Source organism: Rhododendron vialii, chromosome 9a (genome assembly GCF_030253575.1).
Source record: "Rhododendron vialii isolate Sample 1 chromosome 9a, ASM3025357v1".
NCBI classification, from domain to species: Eukaryota; Viridiplantae; Streptophyta; class Magnoliopsida; order Ericales; family Ericaceae; genus Rhododendron; species Rhododendron vialii.
Genome location: NC_080565.1, coordinates 33,941,464 through 33,957,327, shown reverse-complemented (window position 1 = coordinate 33,957,327; position 15,864 = coordinate 33,941,464). Strand labels below are relative to the sequence as shown.

At 38.3% G+C, this 15,864-nt stretch overlaps 1 protein-coding gene across 2 annotated transcripts; it reads left to right on the top strand.

The window, feature by feature from the left end:
- The first annotated feature begins 327 nt into the window (after positions 1 to 327).
- LOC131300269 (uncharacterized) lies at positions 328 to 5,669 on the top strand. 2 transcript variants are annotated; one of them, XM_058326011.1, is made up of 6 exons: positions 328 to 666; positions 2,119 to 2,309; positions 2,413 to 2,458; positions 3,485 to 3,567; positions 3,671 to 3,787; positions 5,257 to 5,669. In XM_058326011.1, the coding sequence occupies exons 1-6, from the start codon at positions 444 to 446 to the stop codon at positions 5,326 to 5,328; spliced, it is 732 nt and encodes a 243-aa protein (XP_058181994.1). In that variant the 5' UTR covers positions 328 to 443; the 3' UTR covers positions 5,329 to 5,669. The 2 variants fall into 2 exon arrangements, with proteins under 2 accessions (XP_058181994.1, XP_058181995.1); XM_058326012.1 differs by lacking the exon at positions 328 to 666 and adding an exon at positions 693 to 1,484.
- Positions 5,670 to 15,864: the final 10,195 nt, after the last annotated feature.

Here is a 15,864-nt window from a genome sequence, read left to right as displayed (position 1 = left end):
AAGAAATGAAAAGAAAGGATCGGAGCTTCTGGTCGGTTTTCATAGCAGTATTGCCAAACATGTTACTCCAGTTTACAAGATATACCTTCCTTTTTATATTCTTTCATTTGTATATTCTTTCATTCATGGAAGAATTATAGATTGTAAATTCACATTGCAAGCGGATAAAAAAAAAAAAAAAAAAATCACATTGCAAGAAGGCAAAAAAATAGAGTGCATTTGTCAAAGGAAAGAGGGGAGTGAAAATCAATTACCAAAAGAAAAAGGGCTTGAAAGTGCTATTTTAACGACCCCACTTCCTGCGCAGAGTAGCAGTTGGACTGGGTTGTTGCTAGCTGCCGCCGTACACATCTCATAGCCCATCCCGCGCCCCTTATCCTTGACCGCACGGCTCGCTCGCTCTCTCTCTCCACTCTTCTACTTCCACAGTTCCACAGCAAAAAATGTCACTCAACTCTTCTTCCTCACAGTTATCTCCCATTTCGTTCCGAATCAAAAACCCTAGAGCCCCTCTCTCTGTTCCTCATCACCTTTCTAGTTTACCCTCTCCTCACAACGAATCTCCCAAATCCTCTCTCCGCATTTCAGCCGATTACTCCCCCAAAGCCCGCTTCATCGCGCGCCGACGAGAGTCGGTTTCTGTTCGGCAGCTCCGACGGCCCCTGAGTATTGCTTACACTCTTTACTCTTCTGAATTTTAGAATCTCTGGTCTTTTATTAGTTTCTTTCCTGGCTTTCCGAGATGCAATCGTAGTGATTAAGTTTTTAAATTACAGTTCTATTGGTATCCTGGTAAATACTTTCATTATTGTTGCAAAGTTGTTTTTATTTATTTATTATTATTGGATTTTGGTATTTTTGAAAAACTTCTTTGCGACCAGTACTCGAATTGCTCTATTAGGGTAAAAATCACACATTGCCCAATATAATGTTGACCACTTAATATAATGTTGGGACCTCTCCGTATAAGAGCTTAAGCTTTGTGGTTGTATATGAAGTTTACATGCAGTATCAAAGCGGGCCCATTCCATCCCACATTTAAAAAATTCAGAATCTGCACTGAGAACCAGCAAAAGGCTGCACGATGGTAGAGCCAAAGAGAGACTACACGTAACTAACCTCAAATGTGCCTGCACATGTGGGGATGTTAAGGAAAACAATCCCACATTGCTCGGGTATAAGAATGGGTGATCATTTAATGCAATGTTGGGACCTCTCCATGTAATAGCTTATACTTTTGGGTTGGGTATAAAGTTTACCCATGTTCATCTTAAGCATTGTATTATGTGAAATGCTGGCAACACATGGCACTCTGACATGGAGTATCTGACTCACCGGTACATACTTGTTCAGTGACCGCGTGTGCCTGAGGTGGGTCCCGAGGCTGAATTGGCAGCGGTGAGTGGACGACAGTGGCGGATCCAGAAATTGAAGATTTAATCATTAGCTTGGAATTTTTTTCTCCTGTCAAGCACAATTTTATTGTAAGTCCAAGTTTTACATTGGAGAATGGAGATCACTGATTTTGCGTGCAATCAAATCAAAACATAAATTTGTTGATATCAAAACCACACAATGAAGTTCATGGCTCTTATATTAGAAATCAAAGTTCTAAATCTCACAGAAACACAACATATTCAATAGTATGTGTACAAAATTTAATTGAGCAATCAAACGATTGACCATTGGCATATGATCAAGACATAGTTATTTTTGGTAGAGAAAGTTAAACACATCGATGAAGGGGTTGTTTTGTACCTTTTGAGACTAGTGCATTTTTTGAGGGGTTAAATGAAATATACCGTAGGTCAGTAAGGATATAAGTGAAAGATTGGAAAATCCAGGGGGGCAGGTGACCCTCATGGTCTCAACGTAGATCCGCCCCTGGTGGCTGAGTAGTCGGCGAACTCAGTCTCGGGCACACACGACAGATATAAATGGATCCTTGATACCAGTACAATGCATCATGTGTTGTCACCGTCTCATAAAATCCTTTCTCCGTGATGGACATCTCATGTAAAACCCTTTACTACCATGCCAATTCCATACGGTTACTCTGTTGGGAATTAATTCAGTGAAATGTGTGAATTGGAGTAATTTTTATTTGTTTGGTTGCAGATGAGTACATGAGTTTGCCAGCAAGCCAGTACTCTGTGTTGGATGCACAGCGGATTGAGCGGGTTGATGATAATACATTCAGATGTTACGTGCATACCTTTAAGTTCTTTGCTATTGAAGTGTGCCCTGTTTTGTTGGTTAGAGTTGAGGAACAACCCAATGGTTGTTGCATTAAGCTCTTGTCCTGCAAGGTTGAGACATGCTCTTTCACGCTATCTTTCTCTTGATTTTGGTCTCTTCAATCAGAGTTTTACTTTTCTCCTAATGCTTACTTTTAGTTTTGACCTATGGCAGCTTGAGGGCTCACCAATTGTGGTTGCACAGAATGAGAAGTTTGATGGTAAGGAATTTTCTGAATACTATTTGTTTGCTGCAAAATTGTGCAATCATTTTGGTATACTGTGTAGACGTAGTAAGGTACTGCACTGGGAATCTGGGATGGTTAACACTTCAATGTTGGTGGAAACTTCTGACAAGTTATTTTTGTGATGCTGAGTATTGAGTGAATATTTCTTCTTACGGCTAGACAAACTAAATCTAGCATTCAAAGGATGAAATCTCTCTATGTAAGGAAATTGGAAAGTTAGAAAATTTCTAAGAATGCCGTAAATGACATGCCATGAATATCAGAGTTTCGACACCACCGACAGGGCCTCCAAGAAACTTATGTTTACTTCTCTAATATCAACGGATGAAAAAACCCTTAGCTTACAAAAGTAGGCATCCCTTATGTTGTTCAAGTCCTAAAGAAATATATTAAAATCTAAGGGTTTGCAATGATGTCATCTGAATGTTGATGTTTTAAGGAGCTCAGACACATTGAGTACACCCTATACATGTATCATAAATTTTTACTGAATGTGACATTGGGTAGATTTAATTTCATGGTTTTAGTTCTAGTCATATACTTCGTCTGGTACTTACATTGAATTTCAGAGAAAGTTACCATTTATATAGATGATTTCTCTCGTCTCATTTTCAAATTTAATCTTCTATAAACTTAGGAAAATATCTTCCTACTCTTTTACTTGCATGGAAGATATTTATTCGCTTACAAATTGCTTCCTAAATCAAAAGGAAATATAGATTGGAAAAGTATTATGGTGCAACTGAACTTGCTTGCATTTTGAAATATCTAATCATGGATACTTTTCAAGCCGACAAAACCTAATGCATTTTTTGTGAAGGTTTTGCTTGTAGCCTTGTAGTTGTTGTTATCTGGTTGATTGCATCCATCTACATTATGCATGTAGTTTTTGTAGATGGGTGAGGGAATAATTCGTAGCTTAAAATTTTATAGTTCTGAGTAGAATTATGGAATGATTTTTCAGGAGTGCCTTGACACTGATTTGGTATGGGCATGCAGCTTCTATGGTGAATAGGGTATCATGCAATATCAAAGAGAGCAACTTGTCAGTTGCTGAACTCACTTCAGATACAGTTATTGAGGTAATTGCTACTTGGCTTCTCTCCTAGCCGTGGCATATTCCATTGGAATTAATTACTATATTTTCTCAAAAATTCTTTTGTTTTGTCGTGATGTGAATTCCAGGTTAGCATTGATATTCCTTTTGCATTTCGACCAATTCCAGTGCAAGCTATTGAATCAACTGGCACTCAAATTCTTGAACAAATATTGAGGATTACGCTTCCCCGCTTCATGGCACAGGTTTGTGGAAACTAGTAATTTTCTCCCTTTAAAATCATATTCAAGGTGAAGGTTTTTTTTTTGGTAACTATTCAAGGTGAAGCTTTATTCTTGACTTCTTAGTAATTTTGTCTTTCAACCATCCTGAAATGCATTTTTTTTAGCCAATTGTTGGTTGACAAGATTAAATGCATATGGTAGAATTTGTTGCATAGTTATATCGATTGTTATCTGTGGGTTCTAGTTATGCTTGACAAGTGTAAATAATTTTTTGTTTCAGAAATTTGAAATTCTCCTTTGTACATAATGATATATACGAGATCCAAAATATATTTTCTGATAGTGTTTTGTCAATTTATTTGACTTCATGTCCATATATGTTGTACTTTTAATTGAGAATCTCTTTTCCTTCTTTTTGCTCTTTTCTCTTAGGCTACTTTTAATGGGGTTTTTTTTTAATAGCACACTTTTTGTATAGCATCAGCACTTGAAATATTTGGCAACAAGTCTTTTGTATGGCCTTCACATGAATGGATACACACTGATCAAAAGGTGGAGGATAGGCCAGTTTCCTATTATTAATAAACTACAACACATGGGTACTTCTAAAGCCCTGTCCTACTCATACCCGTTATGTGACCAATACATTGCATGGTACTTTCTAAGTACGTATCGGGCACACAAAACACGTATCGAAACTGTGACTTTTGCAGTATCCCAAAAGTAGCCGAATATATATCAAGTCACGCCTAACCCAGATGAAGCTAAGTTGATAACTTTATTTTTATATGCTTACCATGATTATAAAATGAGATTTTGGACCATGTCCATATGTTCTTTAGTATAAAGGCATTAAACTCTAACGGTGTGCATCAAGTTTGGCTTTAAACTATTATTTGATGTTAGATTGTTAATTACTCAAATCATTTAGCTATTTCCTTTATTTGCAGGGTAATTATTATGTGTAATTTATGCTCTGAATCTGAACTATAAAATTTTATTTGGTATGGTCGTACCACAGCCGTACCCTGCATTTTTTAGGTTTTGCCATTTCGTACCAGTACCTGTACATGTGCTTCTTAGTTTATAAGTATGATTACAGGTTGACTTGTTGAGGGATTTGTTTGTAACAGTGTCCCATTGTTTTAAGATCTAGGGAATCTATGACTTGGTAAGTGCAGTTATTTACTTCTCATGCTAGACTAGTAGTTGGATCCATTTATCCTAGACTAGAGTGCTAAGCTTGTGCTTTGTTAAAGGTCACCCTTGCTATCTCTCCTTCTGGCACATCAAACTCATGCCAAAGTCCTTGCCCATGTTCATTTTTTGCTTATCCCTATCTGCACCTTTAAATTTATACTCCCTAGTCCCTATCTTACAACGTAGATTGTTTACGTGTACTAGTTCTGTTTGATTTTCTTCTGAGTTGAATCTTACTTTTTAAAATATTTTCTGCTCTGCTAATTTTGTTTCCTTCTATGGATTTACAGCTCGTAAAAGACTACCAAGCATGGGCTTCTGGCGACACATCAAGGCAGCCCCTCGGAACAGGGGAAATTTAGTATTGCAGAGATGGGTAGTGATGATGTCTGCGTTGCCCTGTAAACGTCACAACTGCTACCAGGTAGAACTTGTTACACTCCATTGGTTTCTTTTATTGATGAAAAGCCATATATGTAATTTCATGAACAAATATTTGATTTTGTTGCGACCAGCTCTGTCTGTATTTAATCTTCTTCGAAAAATTTGGTTTGTCCACAGTTTGTGTTCCTTTCCTGCAAGTCCAGTTCATCAAAGTTTTTATACCAGCAAATGTTCCTTCATGCTATTGTTCATCAGATGCTTTTGGATTTTGAAAAATATTGTGAGGATTACTATAAGAAATAATTCATTTTGGAGTGTCCTCAAGGTGTTAGTACATCATTTTGTTCTTGTTATTTGTGTGTGGTTCTGTCATTTATCATATGGAAGTGAAAATGATTCAGTTGATTACTTTGCTGAATGTGTCTTGTACTATTTCTAGGAGACTGCATTTGCGAGGTTAATGACTTAAATGTTATTGTTAGTGTTAAGACTCCAAACACATGGCTTACAAACTTTTGCACTCCGGCGTTTTTTGCCGCAGTACACCATAAATGGCCACTAATTCCAAGTAGAGAGTGTCCTTGCTTTGATGCTGATAGCATATGTCATGCCCAACCCCACCTGCATAGTATGCTCTTAAGGATAGATGGTTCTCGCTGCCCAAACTTCGTTTCCGTAGTATTTTAGGCTTTGGGCCCCAAAGACCCTTCCGCATTGATATGTCCTTTGGTGCGTAATGATATACAGGAGGGGGCGTGTTATACTAGCCCTGTGAGACATGTCCTTTGGTGCGTAATGATATACAGGAGGGGGCGTGTTATACTAGCCCTGTGAGACGCTCTCACAAGCTGTGCAGGACTGTACCCAGCTATCCATTATTGGATACTCTGAGGCTGATACAGTGATACTCTCTGAGACCAGACCACTAGCGGCAATAAGTAACAAGTGACAACCACGAGAACTCACCCAAAAGCGCTAGACCAAAGATTGTCATTTGGGTTCCTCGTTCCTACTTGTATAATAACACGGACACTTGGTCACTCAGCACACAGTAACTAGGGCCAGGATCACTTGTATAGGTGAGTTGAAATATCGAATATTTACTTTCCGTTTGCTAACATGAACCCTGCTGGGATTAGAGTTCCAAATCCTAGATGTTGTTGTATTTCTGCGTGTATGGTATTAGCTCAAGACCCAAATCATTTGGTACTCAAGACTTTATGAGTGGGGCTTCGTGTATGTTCAGTGCTAGGGCCTTAATTTCCAGAGCAACTTTCCCATGGAGGCAACTGCATCCGCAGGAGGCAGCGAGTCTGTGCATAGAGGAATGTATTTCCGGCCGTCTTATCTTATGGAAGAAGCCTGTTGAACGGTCTTCAAGGAAGCCATGCCGCTAGTGTGCATAGGTGGTGAATCATTCGTGGATTGAGGGATGGCACAAATTCTCTTTATCTTCTTGCCTGGTGCTTTTTATTTTTATTTTTTATTCCGGCCTAGGCCTCTCTCAGTCTCTCTAACCCAGAATAGAACAGTGTCATGAACAAGCAACACCTACCTACTTAAAGCATAGCCATTCAAACTTTAGAGTGGGTCTCAAACTCATCCACAAGAGGCCCGCAGACCCGGTTCATCGCAGCCCGTGGGCTCTTTAAAATTGATGACTGTTAAATTCAATCTAGAACACAAAGATTTAGGGTTCTAATCGTGATATCTTGACCATGCTCATCTGCAAGAAAAAATGGCCGAACCAGAGGTCAACAGATTAATTATTGTCAACGGCAGGATAGAGATTTTCTTGATTTCGTTTTTTCCCGTCGGCCAAATCACGTGGCTGTGCCCATCCGGCACTGAAAAATTTCTCCATCATGGGACTCTTTCTTGTGTTGATGACGCTATTTTAGAAATTATTGCCGTGTCGTTAGACTGTTGTAGATGTGATTATTTGTCCAGTTTCATGCAATTTTTGCGTAAATAATGGCTATCCATTGCCTTAAAAAACCGAAAGGTTGAGAAATCCTGCAAGGGGTCCGGGGAGACGCTTTCCATTGAGCCAAAACTGGGGACGGTGAGCTCCAGTGTTATGTAATTCCTTCAGCCACATTTACGAGCGGATCGGTAGTCTCCAACATAGCGACTGTTATTTTTGGCGGGTTGTTATTATTTTTTTAAACGGTAAATTATTTTTTTAAGGCAACAAGTGCTCATTCGAGACTCAAACCATTGATTGGCAAAATGCCAACCAATGAGAAAATTCTAAGGGCCAAAAGTCCAACACCTAAAAAGCCATAAAGCCTAGATAAAACAACAAAGAGCAGATGAGACGCAACTCAAATACCAGAAAAGTCCAAAAAACCCAAATACAAGGGGATTAGCCCAATAGGAAAGCCCAAATACACCCAAACCCTAAACACATGTCGCTGATCTGGAATTTGAAATGCCAGGCCCCGCCGCAAATCAAGACCGCCGTGAACCCACCGTATGTCGCCAGTCCCAAAAACGACAAGAGAGCCGCCGCCGAGAACCTCGCATCCCAACCTCCGCCTGCTGCCAAAACACCAAACCGTCGACGTACTCAGCCTCCTTGCTGCCAAAGCACCACGAAACCGCTGCTCCACCACCAACAACTCCGATGCATCCTCCACCCGGAAACCCAAAAAATGTTGTTTGGTTTTCTTGTTTTTGTTCGGACCTTTGTACTGTCTGGTGTTTCGTCTATGAATATATCTTTCGGTTTCCTGAAAAAAAAAAAAACTAGAATTAGCTGGAGCCACGCAATGAAACACACTAAATGACGTGATTTCAATTCCAAATGAATGCAACAATACATTGATTTTACTCTACCGTGGCGGACAATGAGTATTTTGGCACCTCTTTTGATGTTGTTTGGTTTTCTTGTTTTCGTTCGGACCTTTATACTGTTTGGTGATTCGTTTATGAAATAGTATATATCTTTCCGTTTCCTGAAAAAAAACCAGACTCAACTGGAGCCACGCGATGAAACATGCTAAAATTAAATGACACGAAATAGTAAGATTTCAATTCCAAATGATGGAACAACTGATCTTTACTCAACCGTGGTGGACCATGAGTATTTTGGCACATCTTTTTTTGCAGTTTTCATTTCAACAACTAGTTTGGAGGCCCAAACAAAGCAGATCAATACAAAGAGGACACCAAAATGATTTGAAAATACAAGCATCTGAATTATATCGACCGGTAAGTCCATATTAACCACACCATAAGCCCAACTAATGGTCCTTTAATGGAGACAAATAAATAAACAAAGAACCTCCATTTAGGGAAAGAAATACTTTTAATATTTGTTTTCTGGCCAGAAAAGATCGATCAATCATTATTTATTCAGGGAGCAAATAAGGGGTATCTATTTTCATTTACAAATCCTACCTTACCAGGTAGAGTCCCATTTTGAAAGAGTTTGTTTTAAGAAAACTAAAGTGTGGCCCTTTTGCCTTGTCCAAATTACTTGCTTAAAAATTGCAATTCCAAATTCTGAAATTACTCCGACTCTAGTTTTTTTTTTTCCGATCGATAAAAGAGATCATTTTTACGTAAGATATGAAGTACAAAGTACAAATCGGGGACACTACTTCAATTGTGAGAGTCCATGAGACAATCAAACTCAACGACTCAATAAATACAAGAAAATAAGCCTATTATAGGGTAGAGATAAATAAAGAAAGGAAAAACCCTCTAAGGGAAGAACACCCACACGCAGGTAGGGAGACTCGAACTCCTGACCTCCTAGTAAGATGCAAGTGTTCTAGCCAACTGAACTATCCCCGTTGGTCTCCTACTCTAGACTCTAGTTAAGGGAGATTTTTTCTTTTTTGCAAATTTCGAGGTGAAGCGGATTCATAACTACACCTTCTTTACTCGTAATTGTACTCAAATTAAAACCTAGTTTCAGTACTATGCTTATCTACAATTTATCTTATGTCTCGTTCTAGAAACCTTAAAATAAACAGCTTATTTCACATTGTTAAACTTAAAAATAATGTAAATGAATTTTTTTTTATTTTTTTGCACCGTTTAAAAAATCTCAATGAAATCTATCAAACAAGATACATATTGCTAGGAAAATTATTTGCTTAAACACATGATTTTTAAGCTTAATTGAAATTTCTTTCTTAAAAAATAAGTACTTATTCTCGTTTCTGGAACAGGGCCTTAATCTCATTCATTGTTGTTGTTATCTCTTTACAAGCATGATATGGGAACATAACATGTGCATAATGTGCATGCCCATGTGAAAATAGCTATTCACAAGACTACTTGGTCTAATCAATTTGAATGAACTCTACATTTTTATGGATCCAAGATTCCACAAAATACAATTTTGTATATATCCACAAGATATATACTTGAAAAAGACACCTGAACGTAATTGGGGGAGAATGTTATGGGCTTTATGGTAAGAGAAAGGTGGCAATTTGGATTCCATCTATGATAGAGAACAAGACAGAAGAAACCATATATGAAGTTACACTACAAGATGTTTTTAGGATGGACCCAAAATGCATAGGCACCATTAATTTCCATCATTTTCAGCTCTCTTAATTGGAAAGTACTCTTATCAGCAACCTAGGATTCTACAATCATGGATGAAACCCTGATTCGCGTGTCCTTGTTTCTGATCTTCGTGCATGCGTTTGTGAACAAGAACAATATCAATTAAAGTTAAAACACATGTCAATCGCCTTCAAACGTTATTCTTAAAAGTTTTCAAACGTTAGAATTTAGAAAGCATCAAACCCTATTTTTTTCAAAATTCGTCAAACAAACATATGTTCTATCATTCTCTTATGCGGATTATTTTGTTGGGTATCCCATTCATAATTATTAGCAAAAAGTTGTCTTTGACTCTCATTCTTTTTTCGAATCATATACTTCACAAATTTAGGATCCATTAGTGTATTTACATCTCGAATTCTAATGAGATAATGATAATAATATGTTTCTGTTCGTTATATTTTTCTGCGATGAAGAAGAAAATATAGAGAACATTTCTTTCCCCAAAATATTATAATTTCTTATTAGGTTATAGCCATAAAAACTGAAAACATAAACATAATTTGTTTTCAATTCTTTAGTTAATGTACCCCATTTTCATTTCCACCCATTGAGTAGATAGAGATCATAGAAGCACTACTAGAGAAATGTGATTTAATTTGTTCTCCAAAGAAGCCACCACCAGTACTACTTGACCATGTGAGGTTCTCAATAATGGTGGACCAATCCCCATGTAATTCCAAGGGGGTGCATTGTGCAATGGAGGAAATAATTTTCTGGCTTCTTGGATATGGAGTTTTGCTAAAACCCTATCAAAATTGAGAGAGAAATTAGAGGAGGGGGCCGGGGACAATATTGTACAACAATTAATGCATCCTTGTAAAAGAAAGGACAGACAGGTATTTATAATTAACCTAACATGAGTAACACTGTTTTCCCCATCCCAATGCCTTTGTCCTGATACTAATGGACACATGCATGCCCATCAATGCCCCTTGTGTTACGGCTCAAGTCATCCATGCACATTTCCTACCACCTCATGTGTTTTTCTTTTTCTCTGTAACCGGATGTTCGGGTTAGTTTTTTTGCGTGCACCTCGACTAATTCTGGAACTCTGAAGGTAACAACCGGACGTAACCTCTAGTGGCTCTAAGGTTTGGGACAGTTGGCTAGCTTCTATGGAATTCGAACGTGCGACGCCAGAGTTGCTTTGTTTCTCCTTTGTTGCAGAGGATTCAATGATTCATCATCTAGTCCAAGGTGTTTTTTATTTTTACGGTTACATGTGTCTAGACTAGTATACCCGTATCTCAACTAATCTTCTTCCATATCCGACTAAAGGCAGACAATTCACGCGGGACTAGGGAATTCAAAATTTTGCATTCCTTAGCCACCAACCCACCGGTCTAATCGTGGGATCTAAGTATCAGTTTCAACTTTCGGACAACCTTAATTATCAAAATTCTGCAGCACTTCCGGTCCTACTTTTAAACTTATTTCATTTGTTCAGAATATATAGGTGGAATACATTCCAAATTTTCAGGGATTAGAGTTAATTTAAAGCAAAGCGAACACTACTCTATTTTATGGGTGGAGGATGGCCCCATTACGCGATGCCAGAACCAGACTCGTTTTCATACGTCGAGGTGGGAGCTTTTAGTCACATAATTTTTCAAAATATATATCCCATTTCTACTCTCAATCCTCGCCTTTTGATTCAAAAAGTGAGAGATATATAGATGATCTAGAAACCTCTGCCTGCCATGCGCTCTCGATTCTCGCTATTGCTGATTTTAGTAGCTTGATATGTGATTCAAAGATACTTTCATGCTCACGCTCTCTTCTCGCATGCACACGTGAATTATGTGACGTAGGGTAGGGTGGGACTCTCGGCATCTAAAATATCAGTTGATTGGTCTTGATGATGTTTAGAATGAACATATAAGGTAATACAAGACAAATACCATTTTGGAGAGAGACGATCTTTTTGCAATTGGAATTTAGAGCTTGGAGGGACAAATTTGTTAGAGAGAATTAAGTTGGACTGACAAAAACAAACAATACTCAGGTGCCCCTGCCGTTACCATTAGTCACGTAAATTATATTCTATCAGATTATCACTTCTCTTATATATTATGTACATTTACCCAACACTCATCAAATGGGGTCCGGTCCGGCTCACGCTTAGTGCATGGCGGATGCGAAATTTGTGCCTAGTAGGAGCCGGCCCAAACCGCATGTATTTTTCCATGAATAGCAAAGAATGGTTGTAATGTCCAAAGAAGAGACGAAATTGTGTGTATATATATGCATCACCTTTGTTCTTACTTATTATGTTTTGGGTAAGTTCAAAGCCATTATTTTATTTATACACGTGCTCAAAAAATGATTGACTTTTGAATTTTTTTCCTACACAAGTACAATTTTCCATGAATAGCAAAAAAATGAGTGGTGGAGGTGGAGTACTAGTCCTGGTGGGCCGGTTGCATGTGAAGGTGTAATAATCGTGGCGTTGAAGTAGTGGTGTTGGTGGTAACTGTTAATGAAGGCGGAGGTGCTAGAGTTGACATGTGGTGTCCATGGTGGTAGCAGAGTGAAAGTGGTGGCGGAGAGGTTGTATTAAAGCGACAATGTTGGTGGTAAAGGGATTGTAGCGCTCTGATGATTTTTGTAGCAGTCAACTTACTACCCACTTTTTATAAACTAAACTTTACTATTTTTATGGTTGGATCCAACCATCTTTTAGAACTCTTAAAGTTTTCTTTATCGATATATAATGAGTCTTTATCTGATTTAAAATGATGGAGATGTGAGCGTTTTACGGAAATAATTTATTTTTTTGACTTACTGAGGGTAAATTGGTCTTATATTTTGATTATAAAGTAGACACACCAAGCTTTTTAACGGATCAAATCTAGCAAAAATTGAAGTTCAGGAGTATCCAGGGCAAACCCGCAAAATTTGACCAATTTTAGAATTTTCTGTGCGCCCAAGGTGCATTTCATTGTGCCCCGGGCGAATCAACAAAATTTCAAGACCAATTGTAGAGTTTTAATGCGCCTCAGGTGCAATTCCGTGCGCCTTGGGCGCATCCTCGAAATTTCAAGACCAATTGTAGAGTTTAATTGTAGAGTTTTAATGCGCCTCAGGCGCAATTCCGTTCGCCCTGGGCGCATCCTTGAAATTTCAAAACCGACCAAACTTTGTGGGTTTGTCCCGAACACTCCTGAATTTCGATTTGCACATGATTTGAAACGTTGAAAAACTTGTCTAGCCTACTTTCTAATCAATTTAGTTTGGCTCCAAAATTATCTATACATTAAAATATATGACGACTTTACCCTCAATAGGTCGAAAACAAATTATAATAGGAAAATTCTTGAATCACACCAACTTTAACTTTAAACTGAATCAAAACCTATTTATATTTGTAAAGAAGGTATTCCAAGTACTAAAAGATGGTGGGATGGAACCATAAAAATCAATTATAGATTTAGGGTTACGAAAAGCTGGTCAAAGTAAATCAATTCAAAGATCGTCGGAGCCATGCACTAAGGCTAAAACACGTTTTTCTGCCCTTCCACTCATTCTAAGTTCCATTCGATACTCACATTTCCAATTCTAAGGTATTCGTTTGTTTCTTAAGAGTTCCAAAGAGTTCATAGGAATTTTCACACTTCATCAAATCATACAAAAACTATTTAATCATCAGGATTCGCCTAAGACATGGCTTATACATTTACAAAACCCCTACGACTACAAAACCACCATCACCGCCATCATTTGATAACTGCTTCACTCAACTAGTTCTGTCGCCACTACTTCGACTATAATCACCTCACCATTGCACCTTTACCACCTAATCACCTCACCACTGCACCTTTACCACCACCCTATCATTTCACACACTATCACCACAACGACCTCGCCAGCACTCCACCAGGCCGCCATCCATCGTTATTTCACCACCACTTCAAAACTACAACCACCACAAAACCTAAGCAATAAGCTTATGCTATCAGGTAGAGAGGTATTTCATAACTAAGCAATACATAATGGTAGAGAGGTATATTAAGTGATCACTCATTTCATAACTAAGCAATACATAATGTGGGATTTTCTGTTGGATTGTTTTTCCTGTACTGGTTTCTTGAATTGCTGGATCTGGCAAAAGAAAAGTGTCTTTCAAAGAAGGTCACTCATAACCCCAAGGAATTGAACTTAACTAAATGAGTATGAGAAAGCAATTGGAGAGTTTGCTCTCAAGAGATTGCAAGTTCAAATCTCACGAAGGCCAAATATTTTAAGCGTTAGGGCCACTGGAGGTTTGTTTGATCGTTAACTTTATAATTTTGAAATTAATCGAAATGCATATAAACTGACCCAGACATCAAGTATAAAAGAAAAAGAGTGTCACTCTTCGGCTACACAGTTTTGAACAATCACCAGGAATTGATAAAGGCAGCCCAACCCACCAAAATTTAGAAGTTGCTCAGGAGTCCTTATTTCCCTAGGGGCCTGAGAAATTTTTCGGTGTAGAGTGGGTATATCTCACGTGGTACCCGCTCGGCACATCCGAACCATTCAATATACTTTTGGACGGTTCGGATTGGAACTCTCTCTCTCCTCTCACCCCAACACTTTCTCTCTCCAAATTCAAGCCGTCCAAAAACGCAATGGACGGCTCGGATGCACCGAGTGGGCACCACGTACGTGGTACCCGCTCGGCACTGAAATTTTTACCTACACAAAATGTTGGCCTGTATGGTACGTATGACAGATCCATTTTCTGAACTAAAAGCTATCTTGGTTGATTCTCCTTCCCAATAACTTTTGATGTCACCTCACTCTACGCACAAGCGTGTGAAATAACTGTGCAATGGCGGCTATAGGGATTAGTTCGAGGTGTGTACACGTAAGCTTACCCAGGACGCTCTGCATTTAAAAAAAAAAAATGCTATCTTGGTCCATACTATTGTTTTTTCACCTATCGGTTGAAAAAAAATAAGTGTCTCATGAAAGGAAACTAGCTAGACAAACATACAGCTAAATTACATAATGGGTGAAGAACCATGGTGATGTCGGGTTGCAGTAGGAGAAAAAGGGAGGGAAAGCCATTCATGGGCTTGAGGAGGTTTGCAAAGCAAAGAGGAAGCTCTTGCTCTCTTTTTGTTGCCTAATAATTGGAAGACTGAAGAGACTAACGAGCCGGCCCTTAGCTAAAGTTCGAAGTGCGGCTGCTTTAGGTCTTCGAAAAGTTATAAATATTAGGGTTTCCTCCTACTTTGGTGGAGTACCTCTTATAATAGTGCAACAAAAAGGGTCTCCTATTTATTTTTCGCTTTAAAGCTCTCGAAAAGTCAAAACCATCCTGCTAATTATGAGGATCATTTACTTTTTCTTAATTCCTCATTCTATATTTCCATGTAATATGGTAGTGAAGTTGCATAAATACCACAAGGTATGAGAGGAATTAATAAGAAGTGTACTTCATTGAAGAGATAAATTCTATTTAGCTTCAATTAATTTCCAGTTGCACTTCTAGATTGGCTCTTGCCTGTATTTAATAATACTGTAAAATCCTCTACTCTTATTGAGATGTCTTTTTTTTTTTCTTCTTTTCTTTTTTGTTGAGCAAATTTGAACTTCATTGATATAATTAATTATACTCAATAAAAGAGGTGGTTTCCATTTTGCACCCAGATTGCTTATCCCAACTGGATTACTAAGACCCCTGCAGGGGGTCTTAGCTCCCACTCCACCCCAAGGATAAGCTTATCCGGGTGGGTATCCCTCTTGCCTAGTTAAATCTTTCCAAACTCTTTTTCTACTCTCACTACAAGGGACAATCAAGTAATTTCAACTACCAAACAAACTTCTCCTTTTTTTTTTGAAAGGCAAAAAAATTTCATTGATCTTTGAAGTTATTACAAAGACCAAACAAATTCCTCCTTAGCTTGTCACCCCTTTTTAACTAAACCTCC

Coding starts and splice junctions, on each gene's coding strand:
- LOC131300269 (XM_058326011.1), top strand. CDS start 444: ATGTCACTCAACTCTTCTTCCTCACAGTTATCTCCCATTTCGTTCCGA. Junction 2,459..3,484: donor ACAGAATGAGAAGTTTGATG/GTAAGGAATTTT, acceptor ATGGGCATGCAG/CTTCTATGGTGAATAGGGTA. Junction 3,788..5,256: donor TTCCCCGCTTCATGGCACAG/GTTTGTGGAAAC, acceptor ATGGATTTACAG/CTCGTAAAAGACTACCAAGC.